Below are 21,969 nucleotides of genomic sequence, written 5' to 3' on the forward strand. Positions count from 1 at the left end.
ACCTGATTGGTAGGGCTAAGCATGACATGGACAGCTGGAGCACCTGATTGGTAGGGCTAAGCATGACATGGACAGCTGGAGCACCTGTTTGGTAGGGCTAAGCATGACATGGACAGCTGGAGCACCTGATTGGTAGGGCTAAGCATGACATGGACAGCTGGAGCACCTGATTGGTAGGGCTAAGCATGACATGGACAGCTGGAGCACATGACATGGACAGCTGGAGCACCTGATTGGTAGGGCTAAGCATGACATGGACAGCTGGAGCACCTGATTGGTAGGGCTAAGCATGACATGGACAGCTGGAGCACCTGATTGGTAGGGCTAAGCATGACATGGACAGCTGGAAGCACCTGATTGGTAGGGCTAAGCATGACATGGACAGCTGGAGCACCTGATTGGTAGGGCTAAGCATGACATGGACAGCTGGAGCACCTGATTGGTAGGGCTAAGCATGACATGGACAGCTGGAGCACCTGATTGGTAGGGCTAAGCATGACATGGACAGCTGGAGCACCTGATTGGTAGGGCTAAGCATGACATGGACAGCTGGAGCACCTGATTGGTAGGGCTAAGCATGACATGGACAGCTGGAGCACCTGATTGGTAGGGCTAAGCATGACATGGACAGCTGGAGCACCTGCTTGGTAGGGCTAAGCATGACATGGACAGCTGGAGCACCTGATTGGTAGGGCTAAGCATGACATGGACAGCTGGAGCACCTGCTTGGTAGGGCTAAGCATGACATGGACAGCTGGAGCACCTGCTTGGTAGGGCTAAGCATGACATGGACAGCTGGAGCACCTGATTGGTAGGGCTAAGCATGACATGGACAGCTGGAGCACCTGATTGGTAGGGCTAAGCATGACATGGACAGCTGGAGCACCTGATTGGTAGGGCTAAGCATGACATGGACAGCTGGAGCACCTGATTGGTAGGGCTAAGCATGACATGGACAGCTGGAGCACCTGATTGGTAGGGCTAATCATGACATGGACAGCTGGAGCACCTGATTGGTAGGGCTAAGCATGACATGGACAGCTGGAGCACCTGATTGGTAGGGCTAAGCATGACATGGACAGCTGGAGCACCTGCTTGGTAGGGCTAAGCATGACATGGACAGCTGGAGCACCTGCTTGGTAGGGCTAAGCATGACATGGACAGCTGGAGCACCTGCTTGGTAGGGCTAAGCATGACATGGACAGCTGGAGCACCTGATTGGTAGGGCTAAGCATGAAATGGAGAGCTGGAGCACCTGATTGGTAGGGCTAAGCATGACATGGACAGCTGGAGCACCTGATTGGTAGGGCTAAGCATGACATGGACAGCTGGAGCACCTGATTGGTAGGGCTAAGCATGACATGGACAGCTGGAGCTAGCATGACATGTACATCTGGAGCACCTGATTGGTAGGGCTAAGCATGACATGGACAGCTGGAGCACCTGATTGGTAGGGCTAAGCATGACATGGAGAGCTGGAGCACCTGATTGGTAGGGCTAAGCATGACATGGACAGCTGGAGCACCTGATTGGTAGGGCTAAGCATGACATGGACAGCTGGAGCACCTGATTGGTAGGGCTAAGCATGACATGGACAGCTGGAGCACCTGATTGGTAGGGCTAAGCATGACATGGACAGCTGGAGCACCTGTTTGGTAGGGCTAAGCATGACATGGACAGCTGGAAGCACCTGATTGGTAGGGCTAAGCATGACATGGACAGCTGGAGCACCTGATTGGTAGGGCTAAGCATGACATGGACAGCTGGAGCACCTGATTGGTAGGGCTAAGCATGACATGGACAGCTGGAGCACCTGATTGGTAGGGCTAAGCATGACATGGACAGCTGGAGCACCTGATTGGTAGGGCTAAGCATGACATGGACAGCTGGAGCACCTGATTGGTAGGGCTAAGCATGACATGGACAGCTGGAGCACCTGATTGGTAGGGCTAAGCATGACATGGACAGCTGGAGCACCTGATTGGTAGGGCTAAGCATGACATGGACAGCTGGAGCACCTGCTTGGTAGGGCTAAGCATGACATGGACAGCTGGAGCACCTGCTTGGTAGGGCTAAGCATGACATGGACAGCTGGAGCACCTGCTTGGTAGGGCTAAGCATGACATGGACAGCTGGAGCACCTGCTTGGTAGGGCTAAGCATGACATGGACAGCTGGAGCACCTGATTGGTAGGGCTAAGCATGACATGGACAGCTGGAGCACCTGATTGGTAGGGCTAAGCATGACATGGACAGCTGGAGCACCTGATTGGTAGGGCTAAGCATGACATGGACAGCTGGAGCTAAGCATGACATGGACAGCTGGAGCAACCTGATTGGTAGGGCTAAGCATGACATGGACAGCTGGAGCACCTGATTGGTAGGGCTAAGCATGACATGGACAGCTGGAGCACCTGATTGGTAGGGCTAAGCATGACATGGACAGCTGGAGCACCTGATTGGTAGGGCTAAGCATGACATGGACAGCTGGAGCACCTGCTTGGTAGGGCTAAGCATGACATGGACAGCTGGAGCACCTGCTTGGTAGGGCTAAGCATGACATGGACAGCGGAAGCACCTGATTGGTAGGGCTAAGCATGACATGGACAGCTGGAGCACCTGATTGGTAGGGCTAAGCATGACGTGGACAGCTGGAGCTAAGCATGACATGTACATCTGGAGCACCTGATTGGTAGGGCTAAGCATGACATGGACAGCTGGAGCACCTGATTGGTAGGGCTAAGCCTGACATGGAGAGCTGGAGCACCTGATTGGTAGGGCTAAGCATGACATGGACAGCTGGAGCACCTGATTGGTAGGGCTAAGCATGACATGGACAGCTGGAGCACCTGCTTGGTAGGGCTAAGCATGACATGGACAGCTGGAGCACCTGCTTGGTAGGGCTAAGCATGACATGGACAGCTGGAGCACCTGCTTGGTAGGGCTAAGCATGACATGGACAGCTGGAGCACCTGATTGGTAGGGCTAAGCATGAAATGGACAGCTGGAGCACCTGATTGGTAGGGCTAAGCATGACATGGACAGCTGGAGCACCTGATTGGTAGGGCTAAGCATGACATGGACAGCTGGAGCACCTGATTGGTAGGGCTAAGCATGACATGGACAGCTGGAGCACCTGCTTGGTAGGGCTAAGCATGACATGGACAGCTGGAGCACCTGATTGGTAGGGCTAAGCATGAAATGGAGAGCTGGAGCACCTGATTGGTAGGGCTAAGCATGACATGGACAGCGGAAGCACCTGATTGGTAGGGCTAAGCATGACATGGACAGCTGGAGCACCTGATTGGTAGGGCTAAGCATGACATGGACAGCTGGCACCTGCTTGGTAGGGCTATGACATGTACATCTGGAGCACCTGATTGGTAGGGCTAAGCATGACATGGACAGCTGGAGCACCTGATTGGTAGGGCTAAGCCTGACATGGAGAGCTGGAGCACCTGATTGGTAGGGCTAAGCATGACATGGACAGCTGGAGCACCTGATTGGTAGGGCTAAGCATGACATGGACAGCTGGAGCACCTGCTTGGTAGGGCTAAGCATGACATGGACAGCTGGAGCACCTGCTTGGTAGGGCTAAGCATGACATGGACAGCTGGAGCACCTGCTTGGTAGGGCTAAGCATGACATGGACAGCTGGAGCACCTGATTGGTAGGGCTAAGCATGAAATGGAGAGCTGGAGCACCTGCTTGGTAGGGCTAAGCATGACATGGACAGCTGGAGCACCTGATTGGTAGGGCTAAGCATGAAATGGACAGCTGGAGCACCTGATTGGTAGGGCTAAGCATGACATGGACAGCTGGAGCACCTGATTGGTAGGGCTAAGCATGACATGGACAGCTGGAGCACCTGATTGGTAGGGCTAAGCATGACATGGACAGCTGGAGCACCTGATTGGTAGGGCTAAGCATGACATGGACAGCTGGAGCACCTGTTTGGTAGGGCTAAGCATGACATGGACAGCTGGAAGCACCTGATTGGTAGGGCTAAGCATGACATGGACAGCTGGAGCACCTGATTGGTAGGGCTAAGCATGACATGGACAGCTGGAGCACCTGATTGGTAGGGCTAAGCATGACATGGACAGCTGGAGCACCTGATTGGTAGGGCTAAGCATGACATGGACAGCTGGAGCACCTGATTGGTAGGGCTAAGCATGACATGGACAGCTGGAGCACCTGATTGGTAGGGCTAAGCATGACATGGACAGCTGGAGCACCTGATTGGTAGGGCTAAGCATGACATGGACAGCTGGAGCACCTGATTGGTAGGGCTAAGCATGACATGGACAGCTGGAGCACCTGTTTGGTAGGGCTAAGCATGACATGGACAGCTGGAGCACCTGATTGGTAGGGCTAAGCATGACATGGACAGCTGGAGCACCTGATTGGTAGGGCTAAGCATGACATGGACAGCTGGAGCACCTGATTGGTAGGGCTAAGCATGACATGGACAGCTGGAGCACCTGATTGGTAGGGCTAAGCATGACATGGACAGCTGGAGCACCTGCTTGGTAGGGCTAAGCATGACATGGACAGCTGGAGCACCTGCTTGGTAGGGCTAAGCATGACATGGACAGCTGGAGCACCTGCTTGGTAGGGCTAAGCATGACATGGACAGCTGGAGCACCTGATTGGTAGGGCTAAGCATGACATGGACAGCTGGAGCACCTGTTTGGTAGGGCTAAGCATGACATGGACAGCTGGAGCACCTGATTGGTAGGGCTAAGCATGACATGGACAGCTGGAGCACCTGATTGGTAGGGCTAAGCATGACATGGACAGCTGGAGCACCTGGGTAGGGCTAAGCATGACATGGACAGCTGGAGCACCTGATTGGTAGGGCTAAGCATGACATGGACAGCTGGAGCACCTGATTGGTAGGGCTAAGCATGACATGGACAGCTGGAGCACCTGATTGGTAGGGCTAAGCATGACATGGACAGCTGGAGCACCTGATTGGTAGGGCTAAGCATGACATGGACAGCTGGAGCACCTGCTTGGTAGGGCTAAGCATGACATGGACAGCTGACATGGACAGCTGGACAGCTGGAGCACCTGCTTGGTAGGGCTAAGCATGACATGGACAGCTGGAGCACCTGCTTGGTAGGGCTAAGCATGACATGGACAGCTGGAGCACCTGCTTGGTAGGGCTAAGCATGACATGGACAGCTGGAACACCTGCTTGGTAGGGCTAAGCATGACATGGACAGCTGGAGCACCTGTTTGGTAGGGCTAAGCATGACATGGACAGCATGGAAGCACCTGATTGGTAGGGCTAAGCATGACATGGACAGCTGGAGCACCTGATTGGTAGGGCTAAGCATGACGTGGACAGCTGGAGCTAAGCATGACATGGACAGCTGGAGCACCTGATTGGTAGGGCTAAGCATGACATGGACAGCTGGAGCACCTGATTGGTAGGGCTAATCCTGACATGGAGAGCTGGAGCACCTGATTGGTAGGGCTAAGCATGACATGGACAGCTGGAGCACCTGATTGGTAGGGCTAAGCATGACATGGACAGCTGGAGCACCTGCTTGGTAGGGCTAAGCATGACATGGACAGCTGGAGCACCTGGAGCACCTTGGTAGGGCTAAGCATGACATGGACAGCTGGAGCACCTGCTTGGTAGGGCTAAGCATGACATGGACAGCTGGAGCACCTGATTGGTAGGGCTAAGCATGAAATGGAGAGCTGGAGCACCTGATTGGTAGGGCTAAGCATGACATGGACAGCGGAAGCACCTGATTGGTAGGGCTAAGCATGACATGGACAGCTGGAGCACCTGATTGGTGGGCTAAGCATGACGTGGACAGCTGGAGCTAAGCATGACATGGACAGCTGGAGCACCTGATTGGTAGGGCTAAGCATGACATGGACAGCTGGAGCACCTGATTGGTAGGGCTAAGCCTGACATGGAGAGCTGGAGCACCTGATTGGTAGGGCTAAGCATGACATGGACAGCTGGAGCACCTGATTGGTAGGGCTAAGCATGACATGGACAGCTGGAGCACCTGCTTGGTAGGGCTAAGCATGACATGGACAGCTGGAGCACCTGCTTGGTAGGGCTAAGCATGACATGGACAGCTGGAGCACCTGATTGGTAGGGCTAAGCATGACATGGACAGCTGGAGCACCTGATTGGTAGGGCTAAGCATGAAATGGAGAGCTGGAGCACCTGATTGGTAGGGCTAAGCATGACATGGACAGCTGGAGCACCTGATTGGTAGGGCTAAGCATGAAATGGACAGCTGGAGCACCTGATTGGTAGGGTTAAGCATGACATGGACAGCTGGAGCACCTGATTGGTAGGGCTAAGCATGACATGGACAGCTGGAGCACCTGATTGGTAGGGCTAAGCATGACATGGACAGCTGGAGCACCTGATTGGTAGGGCTAAGCATGACATGGACAGCTGGAGCACCTGTTTGTTAGGGCTAAGCATGACATGGACAGCTGGAGCACCTGATTGGTAGGGCTAAGCATGACATGGACAGCTGGAGCACCTGATTGGTAGGGCTAAGCATGACATGGACAGCTGGAGCACCTGATTGGTAGGGCTAAGCATGAAATGGACAGCTGGAGCACCTGATTGGTAGGGCTAAGCATGACATGGACAGCTGGAGCACCTGATTGGTAGGGCTAAGCATGACATGGACAGCTGGAGCACCTGATTGGTAGGGCTAAGCATGACATGGACAGCTGGAGCACCTGATTGGTAGCATGACATGGACAGCTGGAGCACCTGATTGGTAGGGCTAAGCATGACATGGACAGCTGGAGCACCTGATTGGTAGGGCTAAGCATGACATGGACAGCTGGAGCACCTGATTGGTAGGGCTAAGCATGACATGGACAGCTGGAAGCACCTGATTGGTAGGGCTAAGCATGACATGGACAGCTGGAGCACCTGATTGGTAGGGCTAAGCATGACATGGACAGCTGGAGCACCTGATTGGTAGGGCTAAGCATGACATGGACAGCTGGAGCACCTGATTGGTAGGGCTAAGCATGACATGGACAGCTGGAGCACCTGATTGGTAGGGCTAAGCATGACATGGACAGCTGGAGCACCTGATTGGTAGGGCTAAGCATGACATGGACAGCTGGAGCACCTGATTGGTAGGGCTAAGCATGACATGGACAGCTGGAGCACCTGATTGGTAGGGCTAAGCATGACATGGACAGCTGGAGCACCTGATTGGTAGGGCTAAGCATGACATGGACAGCTGGAGCACCTGATTGGTAGGGCTAAGCATGACATGGACAGCTGGAGCACCTGATTGGTAGGGCTAAGCATGACATGGACAGCTGGAGCACCTGATTGGTAGGGCTAAGCATGACATGGACAGCTGGAGCACCTGATTGGTAGGGCTAAGCATGACATGGACAGCTGGAGCACCTGATTGGTAGGGCTAAGCATGACATGGACAGCTGGAGCACCTGCTTGGTAGGGCTAAGCATGACATGGACAGCTGGAGCACCTGCTTGGTAGGGCTAAGCATGACATGGACAGCTGGAGCACCTGATTGGTAGGGCTAAGCATGACATGGACAGCTGGAGCACCTGCTTGGTAGGGCTAAGCATGACATGGACAGCTGGAACACCTGCTTGGTAGGGCTAAGCATGACATGGACAGCTGGAGCACCTGTTTGGTAGGGCTAAGCATGACATGGACAGCTGGAAGCACCTGATTGGTAGGGCTAAGCATGACATGGACAGCTGGAGCACCTGATTGGTAGGGCTAAGCATGACGTGGACAGCTGGAGCTAAGCATGACATGGACAGCTGGAGCACCTGATTGGTAGGGCTAAGCATGACATGGACAGCTGGAGCACCTGATTGGTAGGGCTAATCCTGACATGGAGAGCTGGAGCACCTGATTGGTAGGGCTAAGCATGACATGGACAGCTGGAGCACCTGATTGGTAGGGCTAAGCATGACATGGACAGCTGGAGCACCTGCTTGGTAGGGCTAAGCATGACATGGACAGCTGGAGCACCTGCTTGGTAGGGCTAAGCATGACATGGACAGCTGGAGCACCTGCTTGGTAGGGCTAAGCATGACATGGACAGCTGGAGCACCTGATTGGTAGGGCTAAGCATGAAATGGAGCTGGAGCACCTGATTGGTAGGGCTAAGCATGACATGGACAGCTGGAAGCACCTGATTGGTAGGGCTAAGCATGACATGGACAGCTGGAGCACCTGATTGGTAGGGCTAAGCATGACGTGGACAGCTGGAGCTAAGCATGACATGTACAGCTGGAGCACCTGATTGGTAGGGCTAAGCATGACATGGACAGCTGGAGCACCTGATTGGTAGGGCTAAGCCTGACATGGAGAGCTGGAGCACCTGATTGGTAGGGCTAAGCATGACATGGACAGCTGGAGCACCTGATTGGTAGGGCTAAGCATGACATGGACAGCTGGAGCACCTGATTGGTAGGGCTAAGCATGACATGGACAGCTGGAGCACCTGCTTGGTAGGGCTAAGCATGACATGGACAGCTGGAGCACCTGCTTGGTAGGGCTAAGCATGACATGGACAGCTGGAGCACCTGATTGGTAGGGCTAAGCATGAAATGGACAGCTGGAGCACCTGCTTGGTAGGGCTAAGCATGACATGGACAGCTGGAGCACCTGATTGGTAGGGCTAAGCATGAAATGGACAGCTGGAGCACCTGATTGGTAGGGTTAAGCATGACATGGACAGCTGGAGCACCTGATTGGTAGGGCTAAGCATGACATGGACAGCTGGAAGCACCTGATTGGTAGGGCTAAGCATGACATGGACAGCTGGAGCACCTGATTGGTAGGGCTAAGCATGACATGGACAGCTGGAGCACCTGTTTGTTAGGGCTAAGCATGACATGGACAGCTGGAGCACCTGATTGGTAGGGCTAAGCATGACATGGACAGCTGGAGCACCTGATTGGTAGGGCTAAGCATGACATGGACAGCTGGAGCACCTGATTGGTAGGGCTAAGCATGAAATGGACAGCTGGAGCACCAGATTGGTAGGGCTAAGCATGACATGGACAGCTGGAGCACCTGTTTGGTAGGGCTAAGCATGACATGGACAGCTGGAGCACCTGATTGGTAGGGCTAAGCATGACATGGACAGCTGGAGCACCTGATTGGTAGGGCTAAGCATGACATGGACAGCTGGAGCACCTGATTGGTAGGGCTAAGCATGACATGGACAGCTGGAGCACCTGTTTGGTAGGGCTAAGCATGACATGGACAGCTGGAGCACCTGATTGGTAGGGCTAAGCATGACATGGACAGCTGGAGCACCTGATTGGTAGGGCTAAGCATGACATGGACAGCTGGAGCACCTGATTGGTAGGGCTAAGCATGACATGGACAGCTGGAGCACCTGATTGGTAGGGCTAAGCATGACATGGACAGCTGGAGCACCTGCTTGGTAGGGCTAAGCATGACATGGACAGCTGGAGCACCTGATTGGTAGGGCTAAGCATGACATGGACAGCTGGAGCACCTGATTGGTAGGGCTAAGCATGACATGGACAGCTGGAGCACCTGATTGGTAGGGCTAAGCATGACATGGACAGCTGGAGCACCTGATTGGTAGGGCTAAGCATGACATGGACAGCTGGAGCACCTGATTGGTAGGGCTAAGCATGACATGGACAGCTGGAGCACCTGATTGGTAGGGCTAAGCATGACATGGACAGCTGGAGCACCTGCTGGAGCTAAGCATGACATGGACAGCTGGAGCACCTGATTGGTAGGGCTAAGCATGACATGGACAGCTGGAGCACCTGATTGGTAGGGCTAAGCATGACATGGACAGCTGGAGCACCTGATTGGTAGGGCTAATGCATGACATGGACAGCTGGAGCACCTGATTGGTAGGGCTAAGCATGACATGGACAGCTGGAGCACCTGATTGGTAGGGCTAAGCATGACATGGACAGCTAGAGCACCTGATTGGTAGGGCTAAGCATGACATGGACAGCTGGAGCACCTGATTGGTAGGGCTAAGCATGACATGGACAGCTGGAGCACCTGCTTGGTAGGGCTAAGCATGACATGGACAGCTGGAGCACCTGATTGGTAGGGCTAAGCATGACATGGACAGCTGGAGCACCTGCTTGGTAGGGCTAAGCATGACATGGACAGCTGGAGCACCTGATTGGTAGGGCTAAGCATGACATGGACAGCTGGAGCACCTGATTGGTAGGGCTAAGCATGACATGGACAGCTGGAGCACCTGATTGGTAGGGCTAAGCATGACATGGACAGCTGGAGCACCTGTTTGGTAGGGCTAAGCATGACATGGACAGCTGGAGCACCTGATTGGTAGGGCTAAGCATGACATGGACAGCTGGAGCACCTGATTGGTAGGGCTAAGCATGACATGGACAGCTGGAGCACCTGCTTGGTAGGGCTAAGCATGACATGGACAGCTGGAGCACCTGCTTGGTAGGGCTAAGCATGACATGGACAGCTGGAGCACCTGCTTGGTAGGGCTAAGCATGACATGGACAGCTGGAGCACCTGCTTGGTAGGGCTAAGCATGACATGGACAGCTGGAGCACCTGATTGGTAGGGCTAAGCATGAAATGGAGAGCTGGAGCACCTGATTGGTAGGGCTAAGCATGACATGGACAGCTGGAGCACCTGTTTGGTAGGGCTAAGCATGACATGGACAGCTGGAGCACCTGCTTGGTAGGGCTAAGCATGACATGGACAGCTGGAGCACCTGCTTGGTAGGGCTAAGCATGACATGGACAGCTGGAGCACCTGCTTGGTAGGGCTAAGCATGACATGGACAGCTGGAGCACCTGCTTGGTAGGGCTAAGCATGACATGGACAGCTGGAACACCTGCTTGGTAGGGCTAAGCATGACATGGACAGCTGGAGCACCTGTTTGGTAGGGCTAAGCATGACATGGACAGTGGAAGCACCTGATTGGTAGGGCTAAGCATGACATGGACAGCTGGAGCACCTGATTGGTAGGGCTAAGCATGACGTGGACAGCTGGAGCTAAGCATGACATGTACAGCTGGAGCACCTGATTGGTAGGGCTAAGCATGACATGGACAGCTGGAGCACCTGATTGGTAGGGCTAATCCTGACATGGAGAGCTGGAGCACCTGATTGGTAGGGCTAAGCATGACATGGACAGCTGGAGCACCTGATTGGTAGGGCTAAGCATGACATGGACAGCTGGAGCACCTGCTTGGTAGGGCTAAGCATGACATGGACAGCTGGAGCACCTGCTTGGTAGGGCTAAGCATGACATGGACAGCTGGAGCACCTGCTTGGTAGGGCTAAGCATGACATGGACAGCTGGAGCACCTGATTGGTAGGGCTAAGCATGAAATGGAGAGCTGGAGCACCTGATTGGTAGGGCTAAGCATGACATGGACAGCGGAAGCACCTGATTGGTAGGGCTAAGCATGACATGGACAGCTGGAGCACCTGATTGGTAGGGCTAAGCATGACGTGGACAGCTGGAGCTAAGCATGACATGTACAGCTGGAGCACCTGATTGGTAGGGCTAAGCATGACATGGACAGCTGGAGCACCTGATTGGTAGGGCTAAGCCTGACATGGAGAGCTGGAGCACCTGATTGGTAGGGCTAAGCATGACATGGACAGCTGGAGCACCTGATTGGTAGGGCTAAGCATGACATGGACAGCTGGAGCACCTGCTTGGTAGGGCTAAGCATGACATGGACAGCTGGAGCACCTGCTTGGTAGGGCTAAGCATGACATGGACAGCTGGAGCACCTGATTGGTAGGGCTAAGCATGAAATGGACAGCTGGAGCACCTGCTTGGTAGGGCTAAGCATGAAATGGACAGCTGGAGCACCTGATTGGTAGGGCTAAGCATGACATGGACAGCTGGAGCACCTGTTTGTTAGGGCTAAGCATGACATGGACAGCTGAAGCACCTGATTGGTAGGGCTAAGCATGACATGGACAGCTGGAGCACCTGATTGGTAGGGCTAAGCATGACATGGACAGCTGGAGCACCTGATTGGTAGGGCTAAGCATGACATGGACAGCTGGAGCACCTGTTTGGTAGGGCTAAGCATGACATGGACAGCTGGAGCACCTGATTGGTAGGGTTAAGCATGACATGGACAGCTGGAGCACCTGATTGGTAGGGCTAAGCATGACATGGACAGCTGGAGCACCTGCTTGGTAGGGCTAAGCATGACATGGACAGCTGGAGCACCTGCTTGGTAGGGCTAAGCATGACATGGACAGCTGGAGCACCTGCTTGGTAGGGCTAAGCATGACATGGACAGCTGGAGCACCTGATTGGTAGGGCTAAGCATGACATGGACAGCTGGAGCTAAGCATGACATGGACAGCTGGAGCACCTGATTGGTAGGGCTAAGCATGACATGGACAGTTGGAGCACCTGATTGGTAGGGCTAAGCATGACATGGACAGCTGGAGCACCTGATTGGTAGGGCTAAGCATGACGTGGACAGCTGGAGCTAAGCATGACATGGACAGCTGGAGCACCTGATTGGTAGGGCTAAGCATGACATGGACAGCTGGAGCACCTGATTGGTAGGGCTCAGCATGACATGGACAGCTGGAGCACCTGATTGGTATGGCTAAGCATGACATGGACAGCTGGAGCACCTGTTTGGTAGGGCTAAGCATGACATGGACAGCGGAAGCACCTGATTGGTAGGGCTAAGCATGACATGGACAGTTGGAGCACCTGATTGGTAGGGCTAAGCATGACATGGAGAGCTGGAGGACCTGATTAGTAGGGCTAATTTCATAATAGGTACACTTCAACTATGACAGACAAAATTAGAAAAAAAATCCAGAAAATCACATTGTAGGATTTTTAATGAATTTATTTGCAAATTATGGTGGACAGTAAGTATTTGGTCACCTACAAACAAGCAAGATTTCTGGCTCTCACAGACTTGTAACTTCTTTAAGAGACTCCTCTGTCCTCCACTCGTTACCTGTATTAATGGCACCTGTTTGAACTTGTTATCAGTATAAAAGACACCTGTCCACAACCTCAAACAGTCACACTCCAAACTCCACTATGGCCAAGACCAAAGAGCTGTCAAAGGACACCAGAAACAAAATTGTAGACCTGCACCAGGCTGGGAAGACTGAATCTGCAATAGGTAAGCAGCTTGGTTTGAAGAAATCAACTGTGGGAGCAATTATTAGGACATTTTGGTTAGGTCAGGGTGTGACTCGGGTGGGCAATCTAGTTTTCCTATTTCTTTGTTTGGCCTGGTATGGTTCCCAATCAGAGGCAGCTGTCTATCGTTGTCTCTTATTGGGGATCTTACTTAGGCAGCCTCTTTCCCACCTTAGTTTGTGGGATCTTGATTTTGTATAGTTACTGTGTAGCCTGCAGAACGTTACGTTCATTTATTTTTTTGGTGTTCATCTAATAAAGAAAGATGTACGCTTACCACGCTGCACCTTGGTCTCCTCATTCAAACGACGAGCGTAACATGACACTGTATAAGTGTAAGGGTTTTCCTCCTCTTCGTCTGAAGAGGAGGTGTAGCAAGGATCGGATCAAGATGCAGCGTGGTAAGTATCCATAATGTATTTAATGAAGACAAAATGAACACTAGAACAAAAACAATAAATGATGACGTGAATTACAAAAACCGAAACAGTACCGTGTGGTGAAAACCACAGACACAGAAACAATCACCCACAAACCCCAACACAAAACAAGCTACCTAAATATGGTTCCCAATCAGAGACCATGACTAACACCTGCCTCTGATTGAAACAGACAAACTAGACACACAACATAGAATGCCCACCCAGCTCACGTCCTGACCAACACTAAAACAAGGAAAACACAACAGAACTATGGTCAGAACGTGACAATAAGTGATAAAACTTTTTTTTTTTGCTGATACAAAATAAAGTTATCACAGGATATGATCAGATGATAAATTGGCTTTATTCAGTGCCAAATGCATGGATAGGTAATTACATCCAAATTCAGGATAGGAATATTGTTTTTTAAAAGGTTGGTGCCATTGAATTTCTCCCAAAATGAATAAAATTCCCCTTAAATTATCCAATTTCCATAAGCAAGTGTTACTATCCTGGTTATGTATGCAACAAAAGTTAAACATTCATCTTCTGCTACCATTTCTGTCAAGCTGTCTATGCATAGTTTGATGGATATGTTATATAAATCCAACATATGCACCACACAGAATGCACTGCGACTGCCTGGGCAATGCAATGCTGCAAGGCAAACGCATAATGTACTTCTGGTGTACCAAAATGCAAAGACAGTGTTGGTGTGACCTAGGTGTTATATTTTGACACAAGGCATTAGTTCTATTTTTGAAGCGTAACGTGCTGCTAGTCCCGTCTCTCCCATCTCCTCATTGGTTTTTAGTTGCATATACCCACGTGGGTGATTGAAAGATGAACTGAGATCCACACTCCAGTCCAGTTGGTGGTGGTATGCACCTTAAAGTTTCGCCATATAAAGTCCACAGAAGAAAACTGAAGGAGGAGTGATCAAGATAAAATAATAATAATAATAATAATAATAATAATAATAATAATAATTACTAGAAACTAACTAGGATTCCCCTTTCATCTGTGGATTACTTGAGAACACACGATTTTGTGACTCAAAATGGGTCAAAATTCTACAAAGATCCAGGAAAAAGGACATTGTATATTTCAGTTAAAATAACCCAATGTTTATATCTCAGGACAAATTAGCTAGCAACAGAAGGCTAGCTAGCTAAATGGCCATCAACGTTTCAAGTATTTCGACCTGTCCCCAAATTAATATAGTTGGGTCAGAGTTTGTTTTGATATTTCAACCTGCGTGTCCTGATCACATCTGGTGTGGGGGGACAAAATCAACATGCGTACGATGGTGCACGCACGCGCGTGCCTGGTCTAGTCAGCATGTAAGAATAGGGCTCGAAATGGATGTTGATGATGAAAAAGACAATAACATATCGCAATGTACCAAGAGAGATATGGAGAAAGAGATGGAAAGAGATTGGGGCAACATGCTTCTCAAATTTCCTTTACTAAAATGCTGGATGTCACAAAATGCCCCTGTGTCATGCAGGGTTGGGGTGATGGGGTCAAGTCAGGAAGTAAATTGAAATTCCCATTCCCATTTTTTCCTCAGAGGAGCTTTGATTTCAGTTTACTTTCAGAATTGAAAAGGAATTGACACCAACCCTGGTGTCGTGTAATATATTGGTGCAAGGTTCAGCTCGTATACTCTTCATCTTCCAGTATTAATTGCACTGATTGGTTAGAGCGTTATCTGAGATTATGATCACAATTACCATGACTGCTACTGAGTGTAAAGCAATGAGAAGTAATTTACACCCTCTTAATACCTTTTCATCTATGCTCTCTAACCTTCTCCATCTCTCTCCCTGTCTACATAACTTTTGTGGAGAAACTCAACATAGAAAGATACAAAAATACCTGAGACAGTTTCATTTTCTATGTTTTATTTCGGACGTTAATTTGAGTCAGCTCAGAGAACACTCAGAAAGAGTAACACCAACATCCTTAACACATTCATGGGACCTGGGACATGTTCATTAGGCACCAAATGGAAGAAAATAGACAAACAGGGAGGGACTACCTGAACCTATTTCTCCAATAAGAAAGGCAAATTTTTGTTTTCTGTTGCTAAATGTTTTTTAACCGTTGCATGCCCTAATGAACACAACCCTGTCCACAGTATAAAATTAGGACCATTTTTTTCAGAATAGTAATTTAATAGAATCTCTATGGTCCACAGTCTCTCTCTATCGCTCTCTCTCTTTCTGAGCCTTCTCCCATCTAGTATGGACTGTGTTGATTTTTAAAGAGGGTTTGCAATGGAGGGTCCACAGAGATTTGAACACAGTTGAATGGGACACATGTAGAGGAAAAGGGAGAAAATGACAAAAAGAAAACATTCAATTCCAACAACATATTCACTCACTCATATACACACACAGGCACACACACAACTGATGTGGAAAAGAACATATGAACAAAATTGTCTATTTAATGGGGATCAAGAGGAGAGAGAGCTGCATCCACACCGATTTTCTTCACTGAAGAAAGTACAGGCGCCACAACACTGGCGACAGACAGACAGAAGGAGAGCTATGCAGTTACAACCATATCCCTCTCAGCACCACCGGTCTTTCTCTTAGCCTCTACCTCATTTCCTCATACTCCACCACCTCCTTCCTCTCCGTACCAGGACGTCCAGAACACCTGCAGTGAGGATCCGCCCTCTGGATAACACATCACATGACATCAACGAAAAACTCACTGGGGTTGCCCATGGCCATGCAGAATGATTGTCGTGAGGCGGTGAGTTCAGGGGGCACGGAGGCTAGGTCTCGGCCCGGGGGCGACCCAGGGGGGGCCGTGATGGGGAGGGAGGGCGGCGGCTGGGCTGGCAGGCCGGGGGGTCTGTACACCAGGCTACCGCTGTGGGAATGGGTGCTCTGGACACTGTGGGCCAAGCTGATCAGGCTGTGCATGCTGTGCTCGTTAGGGGGCACCGCCACTGAGCGATCACTGGGGGCATTTTCCTTCCTCAGCTCTGATTCGCTGCCACTCCCTGTGTGGCCTGTGGACTTGGACTCGCCACCACCAGCACCAGCGCCTGCCCCCCCAGCAGCCTCTTCCTTCTTACTGCCACTGCAGTTGGACCCGCTGCTACGACTCTCTGCAAAGGAGAGAGAGAAAGGTTGAGAGTTAAAGGTGTATAGTCTACACAGAGTATTAAGGTGTGTACCCTGCATTCAGAAAGTATTCAGACCTGGTAACTTTTTCTTCATCAATGTACACACAGTACCCCATAATGACAAAGCGAAAAACGTTTTTTAGAAAATTTAACGTGTTTGCCAATTTAAAAAAACAGATACCTTATTTACACAAGTATTCAGACCCTTTGCTATGAGACTCGATATTGAGCTCAGATGCATGTGCTTTCCATTGATCATCCTTGAGATGTTTCTACAACTTGGAGTCCACCTGTGGTAAATTCAATTGATTGGACATGATTTGGAAAGGCATAAACCTGTCTATATAAGGTCCCACAGTTGGAAAAAAAACAAGCCATGAGGTCGAAGGAATTGTCCGTAGAGCTCCAAGACAGGATTGTGTCGAGGCACAGATCTGGGGAAGGGTACCAACAAATCTCTGCAGCATTGAAGGTCCCTAAGAACTCAGTGGTCTCCATCATTCTTAAATGGAAGAAGTTTGGAGCCACCAAGACTCTTCCTACAGCTGGCCGCCTGGCCAAACTGAGCAGTCAGGGGCGAAGGGCCTTGGTATGGGAGGTGACCAAAAAACCAATGGTCACTCTGACAGAGCTCCAGAGTTCCTCTGTGGAGATGGGAGAACCTTCCAGAAGGACAACCATCTCTGCAGTACTTTATGGTCGAGTGGCCAGCCGGGAGCAACTCCTCAGCGAAAGTGATTAATCGGATGACTGTTATTTATTTTATCAACTAACTATGTTTAATTGTTATCTGATTAAATTAATCATGTAACAATTTATTCCTTATGAGTTTGGGGCACCACGGGAAAAGTTGTTTAATGAGTTACTATCTCCCGACTTAAACTCTAAAGATATACAGATATCTCTTACATCAATAACAGTCACTTATTCATCATTATTACCTCATATCAGTCTCATTTTGAACGTAGCATAGTCCTTGATATCTGCAAGAACTCTAACCTTCTCGATGAATCAGCAATACACAAATGATTTATTTACTAACTAACTCAATAATAACAGAGAATACATAAACACACACACGGTATCGGTTATTGATTACTAACGTAATACAATGAAAACAGGTCCTTAGTGGACCAACAAAAGCATGGCCGTTTGGTTATAAAAGAGAGTCAACAATCGTTGTTACATTTGGAAGCTACGCTCACGGAAATATGAATACTTTAGCACCCTAACCACCGCTCATTCGGATTTCGAAATGCAATATATATTTATGCGTAGCTGTCTATCTCTGTTTAACTAGATGGGTCCTATGGTGAAGTTGTCGAGGGATGTAGACTCTGATTTATCCACTAGAGGTCACAATGTCCTTTGTAGAGCTTCTCTGGTAGTGGAGTGTTTTTTTAGACAGATACATCAGATGTACCAATGGTTGTCATAGAGCCGTGGTTCCCAAACTTTTTATAGTCCCGTACCCAAACATTCACCAGGGTCAGCCACACACACAGTTTGCCATCAGTGTAAACCTGCCACACACACACACTATACGATACAGTTATTAAACATAAGAATGAGTGTGATTTTTTTGTCACAACCCAGCTCGTGGGAAGTGACAAAGAGCTCTTATAGGACCAGGGCACAAATAATAATAATAATAATAATAATAATGAATAATTTTGCTCTTTATTTAACCATCTTATATATAAAATCTTATTTGTTCATCGAAAATTATGAATAACTCACCACAGGTTATGAGAAGGGTGTGCTTAATAGGATGCACATAACTCTGTAATGTTGGGTTATATTGGAGAGAGTCTGTCTTAAATAATTTCCCACACACAGTCTGTGCCTGTATTTAGTTTTCATGCTAGTGAGGGCCGAGAATCCACTCTCACACATAGGTATGTGGATGCAAAGTGCATCAGTGTCTTAACAGCGCGATTTGCCAAGGCAAAGATACTCTGAGCACAGCCCTATCCAAATATCTAGCAGTGGCTTCTGTACTTCTTAAGGCTAGGTAGCAGTATTTTGATGTCCGGATGAAAAGCACGCCCAAAGTAAACTGCCTGTTACTTAGGCCCAGAAGCTAGGATATGGGATATAATTGGTATATTTGGATTGACAACACACAAGTTTCTAAAACTGTGAAGATAATGTCTGTGAGTATAACAGAACTGATTTGGCAGGCGAAACCCCGAGGACAAACCAGCCAGGGAAAATGAAATTTGAGGTCATAGGATTTCCCAATTGTTTTCTATGGGAAGCCCTATTTATGAGGAACCTGGTTGCAGTTCCTATGGCTTCCACTAGATGTCAACAATCTTTAGAAATTGGTCAATGTTTTTCTTTTGAGAAATGAAGAAGTAGTGCTATTCATTCCATGTGTCACTCTGAAGGTCCCTACTATTTTGGTTCGCGTGAACAGGAATTGGAAACAGATTATCCCGTCTTAAATTGTATTGATTATTTACATTTTAGGATACCTGAGGTTGGATTAGGAACGTTGTTTGAAATGTTTGGACCAAGTTTACAGGTAACTTATTAGATCATTTGTAGTCATGTTGGGCGAGTTGGAACCAGTGTATTTCTGAATCAAACGCGCCAAATAAATGGACATTTTGGGGATATAAAGAAGGAATTTATCGAACAAAACGACCATTCATTGTGTCAACGAGACATTTGGGATTGCAAAAAGAAGAAGATCTTCAAAGGTAAGGCATTTATTATATCGTTATTTCTGACTATTGTGTCGCACCTGCCTGGTTGAAAAATGATTTTCATGTGTTTCAATGTGGGGCGCTGTCCTCAGATAATCGCATGGTCTGCTTTTGCCATAAAGCCTTTTTGAAATCTAACACAGCGGCTGGATTAACAAGAAGTTAAGCTTTATTTTGTTGTATTACACAGATATTTTCGTGAATGTTGAATATTAATATTCTTGTTGTTTGAATTTGGTGCTCTGCAATTTCACTGGATGTTGTCAAATCGATCCCGCTAAAGGGATTGGCGCGTGAAGGGATCACTAAGAGGTTTTAACAAAGTTAACCATTTTCACTGTAGTGTCCAAAACGTCTTTTAAGCTGTCAGGCATTCCCTTGGCAGCAAGAGCCTCTCGGTGGATGCTGCAGTGTAGCATCCACCGAGATGCTACACTAACGGACCGAGATGCTAAACCTAACGGACATTTACCAGGAGCTGTGCCAGGCCCGCCCTGTCTGGTGACTCATCCAGCTGTAATGCATATAATTCACTGGCTTGTATGTGAAGCAGTAATTGACATTTACATATATTTAAGATATTGACATATATGTAATTCATTAACAGGGGTCTGACTTTATAGTAAGTACAGCATCCTATGATACAAGGCATTTATGTAATAAATTACAATGGGTCTGACTCCAAGGAATGAGTGTTACACTGAGGCCTGTACTCTGGAGCGGGATCGATTTGGAGGTGGAGGGTCCGTCATGGTCTGGGGCGGTGTGTCAGCATCATCGGACTGAGCTTGTCGTCATTGCAGGCAATCTCAACTCTGTGCGTTACGGGGAAGGCATCCTCTTCCCTCGTGTGGTACCCTTCCTGCAGGCTCATCCTGACATGAACTCCCAGCATGATAGTAGCCCTCTACTTCCGGCGCAGCCCTCTACTTCCGGCGCCAACAGAGATGGCCGCCTCGCTTCGCGTTCCTAGGAAACTATGCAGTTTTTTGTTTTTTTACGTGTTATTTCTTACACTAGTACCCCAGGTCATCTTAGGTTTCATTACATACAGCCGAGAAGAACTACTGAATATAAGATCAGCGTCAACTCACCATCAGTACGACCAAGAATATGTTTTTCGCGATGCGGATCCTGTGTTCTGCCTTACAACCAGTGTAACCGAGTGGATCACATGCAGCGACCAAAAAAAAAAAACGACTCAGAAAAAGAGGGAAACGAAGCGGTCTTCTGGTCAGACTCCGGAGACGGGCACATCGTGCACCACTCCCTAGCATTCTTCTTGCCAATGTCCAGTCTCTTGACAACAAGGTTGATGAAATCCGAGCAAGGGTAGCATTCCAGAGGGACATCAGAGACTGTAACGTTCTCTGCTTCACGGAAACATGGCTAACTGGAGAGACGCAATCCGAAGCGGTGCAGCCAGCGGGTTTCTCCACGCATCGCGCCGACAGAAACAAACATCTTTCTGGTAAGAAGAGGGGCGGGGGCGTATGCCTTATGGCCAACGTGACATGGTGTGATGAAAGAAACATACAGGAACTCAAATCCTTCTGTTCACCCGATTTAGAATTCCTCACAATCAAATGTAGACCGCATTATCTACCAAGAGAATTCTCTTCGATTATAATCACAGCCGTATATATCCCCCAAGCAGACACATCGATGGCTCTGAACGAACTTTATTTAACTCTCTGCAAACTGGAAACGATTTATCCGGAGGCTGCATTCATTGTAGCTGGGGATTTTAACAAGGCTAATCTGAAAACAAGACTCCCTAAATTTTATCAGCAGATCGATTGCGCAACCAGGGGTGGAAAGACCCTGGATCATTGTTACTCTAACTTCCGCGATGCATATAAGGCCCTGCCCCGCCCCCCTTTCGGAAAAGCTGACCACGACTCCATTTTGTTGATCCCTGCCTACAGACAGAAACTAAAACAAGAAGCTCCCACGCTGAGGTCTGTCCAACGCTGGTCCGACCAAGCTGACTCCACACTCCAAGACTGCTTCCATCACGTGGACTGGGAGATGTTTCGTATTGCGTCAGACAACAACATTGACGAATATGCTGATACGGTGTGCGAGTTCATTAGAACGTGCGTTGAAGATGTCGTTCCCATAGCAACGATTAAAACATTCCCTAACCAGAAACCGTGGATTGATGGCAGCATTCGTGTGAAACTGAAGGCACGAACCACTGCTTTTAATCAGGGCAAGGTGTCTGGTAACATGACTGAATACAAACAGTGCAGCTATTCCCTCCGCAAGGCTATCAAACAAGCTAAGCGCCAGTACAGAGACAAAGTAGAATCTCAATTCAACGGCTCAGACACAAGAGGCATGTGGCAGGGTCTACAGTCAATCACGGACTACAGGAAGAAACCCAGCCCAGTCACGGACCAGGATGTCTTGCTCTCAGGCAGACTAAATAACTTTTTGCCCGCTTTGAGGACAATACAGTGCCACTGACACAGCCTGCAACGGAAACATGCGGTCTCT

The 21,969-nt window shown here is 49.2% G+C and overlaps 1 protein-coding gene across 2 annotated transcripts in view; it reads right to left on the bottom strand.

The window, feature by feature from the left end:
* Positions 1–15,495: 15,495 nt before the first annotated feature.
* The window catches only part of LOC112246927 (segment polarity protein dishevelled homolog DVL-3-like), a 53,980-nt gene continuing 47,506 nt past the window's right edge, over positions 15,496–21,969 (bottom strand). For both annotated transcript variants that reach the window (XM_042300014.1, XM_042300013.1), the window contains exon 15: positions 15,496–16,735. In XM_042300014.1, coding sequence (XP_042155948.1) covers positions 16,308–16,735 — 428 coding nt within the window. In that variant the 3' untranslated portion in view covers positions 15,496–16,307. The remainder of the gene's footprint in view (positions 16,736–21,969) is intronic.

This window comes from Oncorhynchus tshawytscha, linkage group LG17 (assembly GCF_018296145.1).
Source record: "Oncorhynchus tshawytscha isolate Ot180627B linkage group LG17, Otsh_v2.0, whole genome shotgun sequence".
In the NCBI taxonomy this organism is placed as follows: Eukaryota; Metazoa; Chordata; class Actinopteri; order Salmoniformes; family Salmonidae; genus Oncorhynchus; species Oncorhynchus tshawytscha.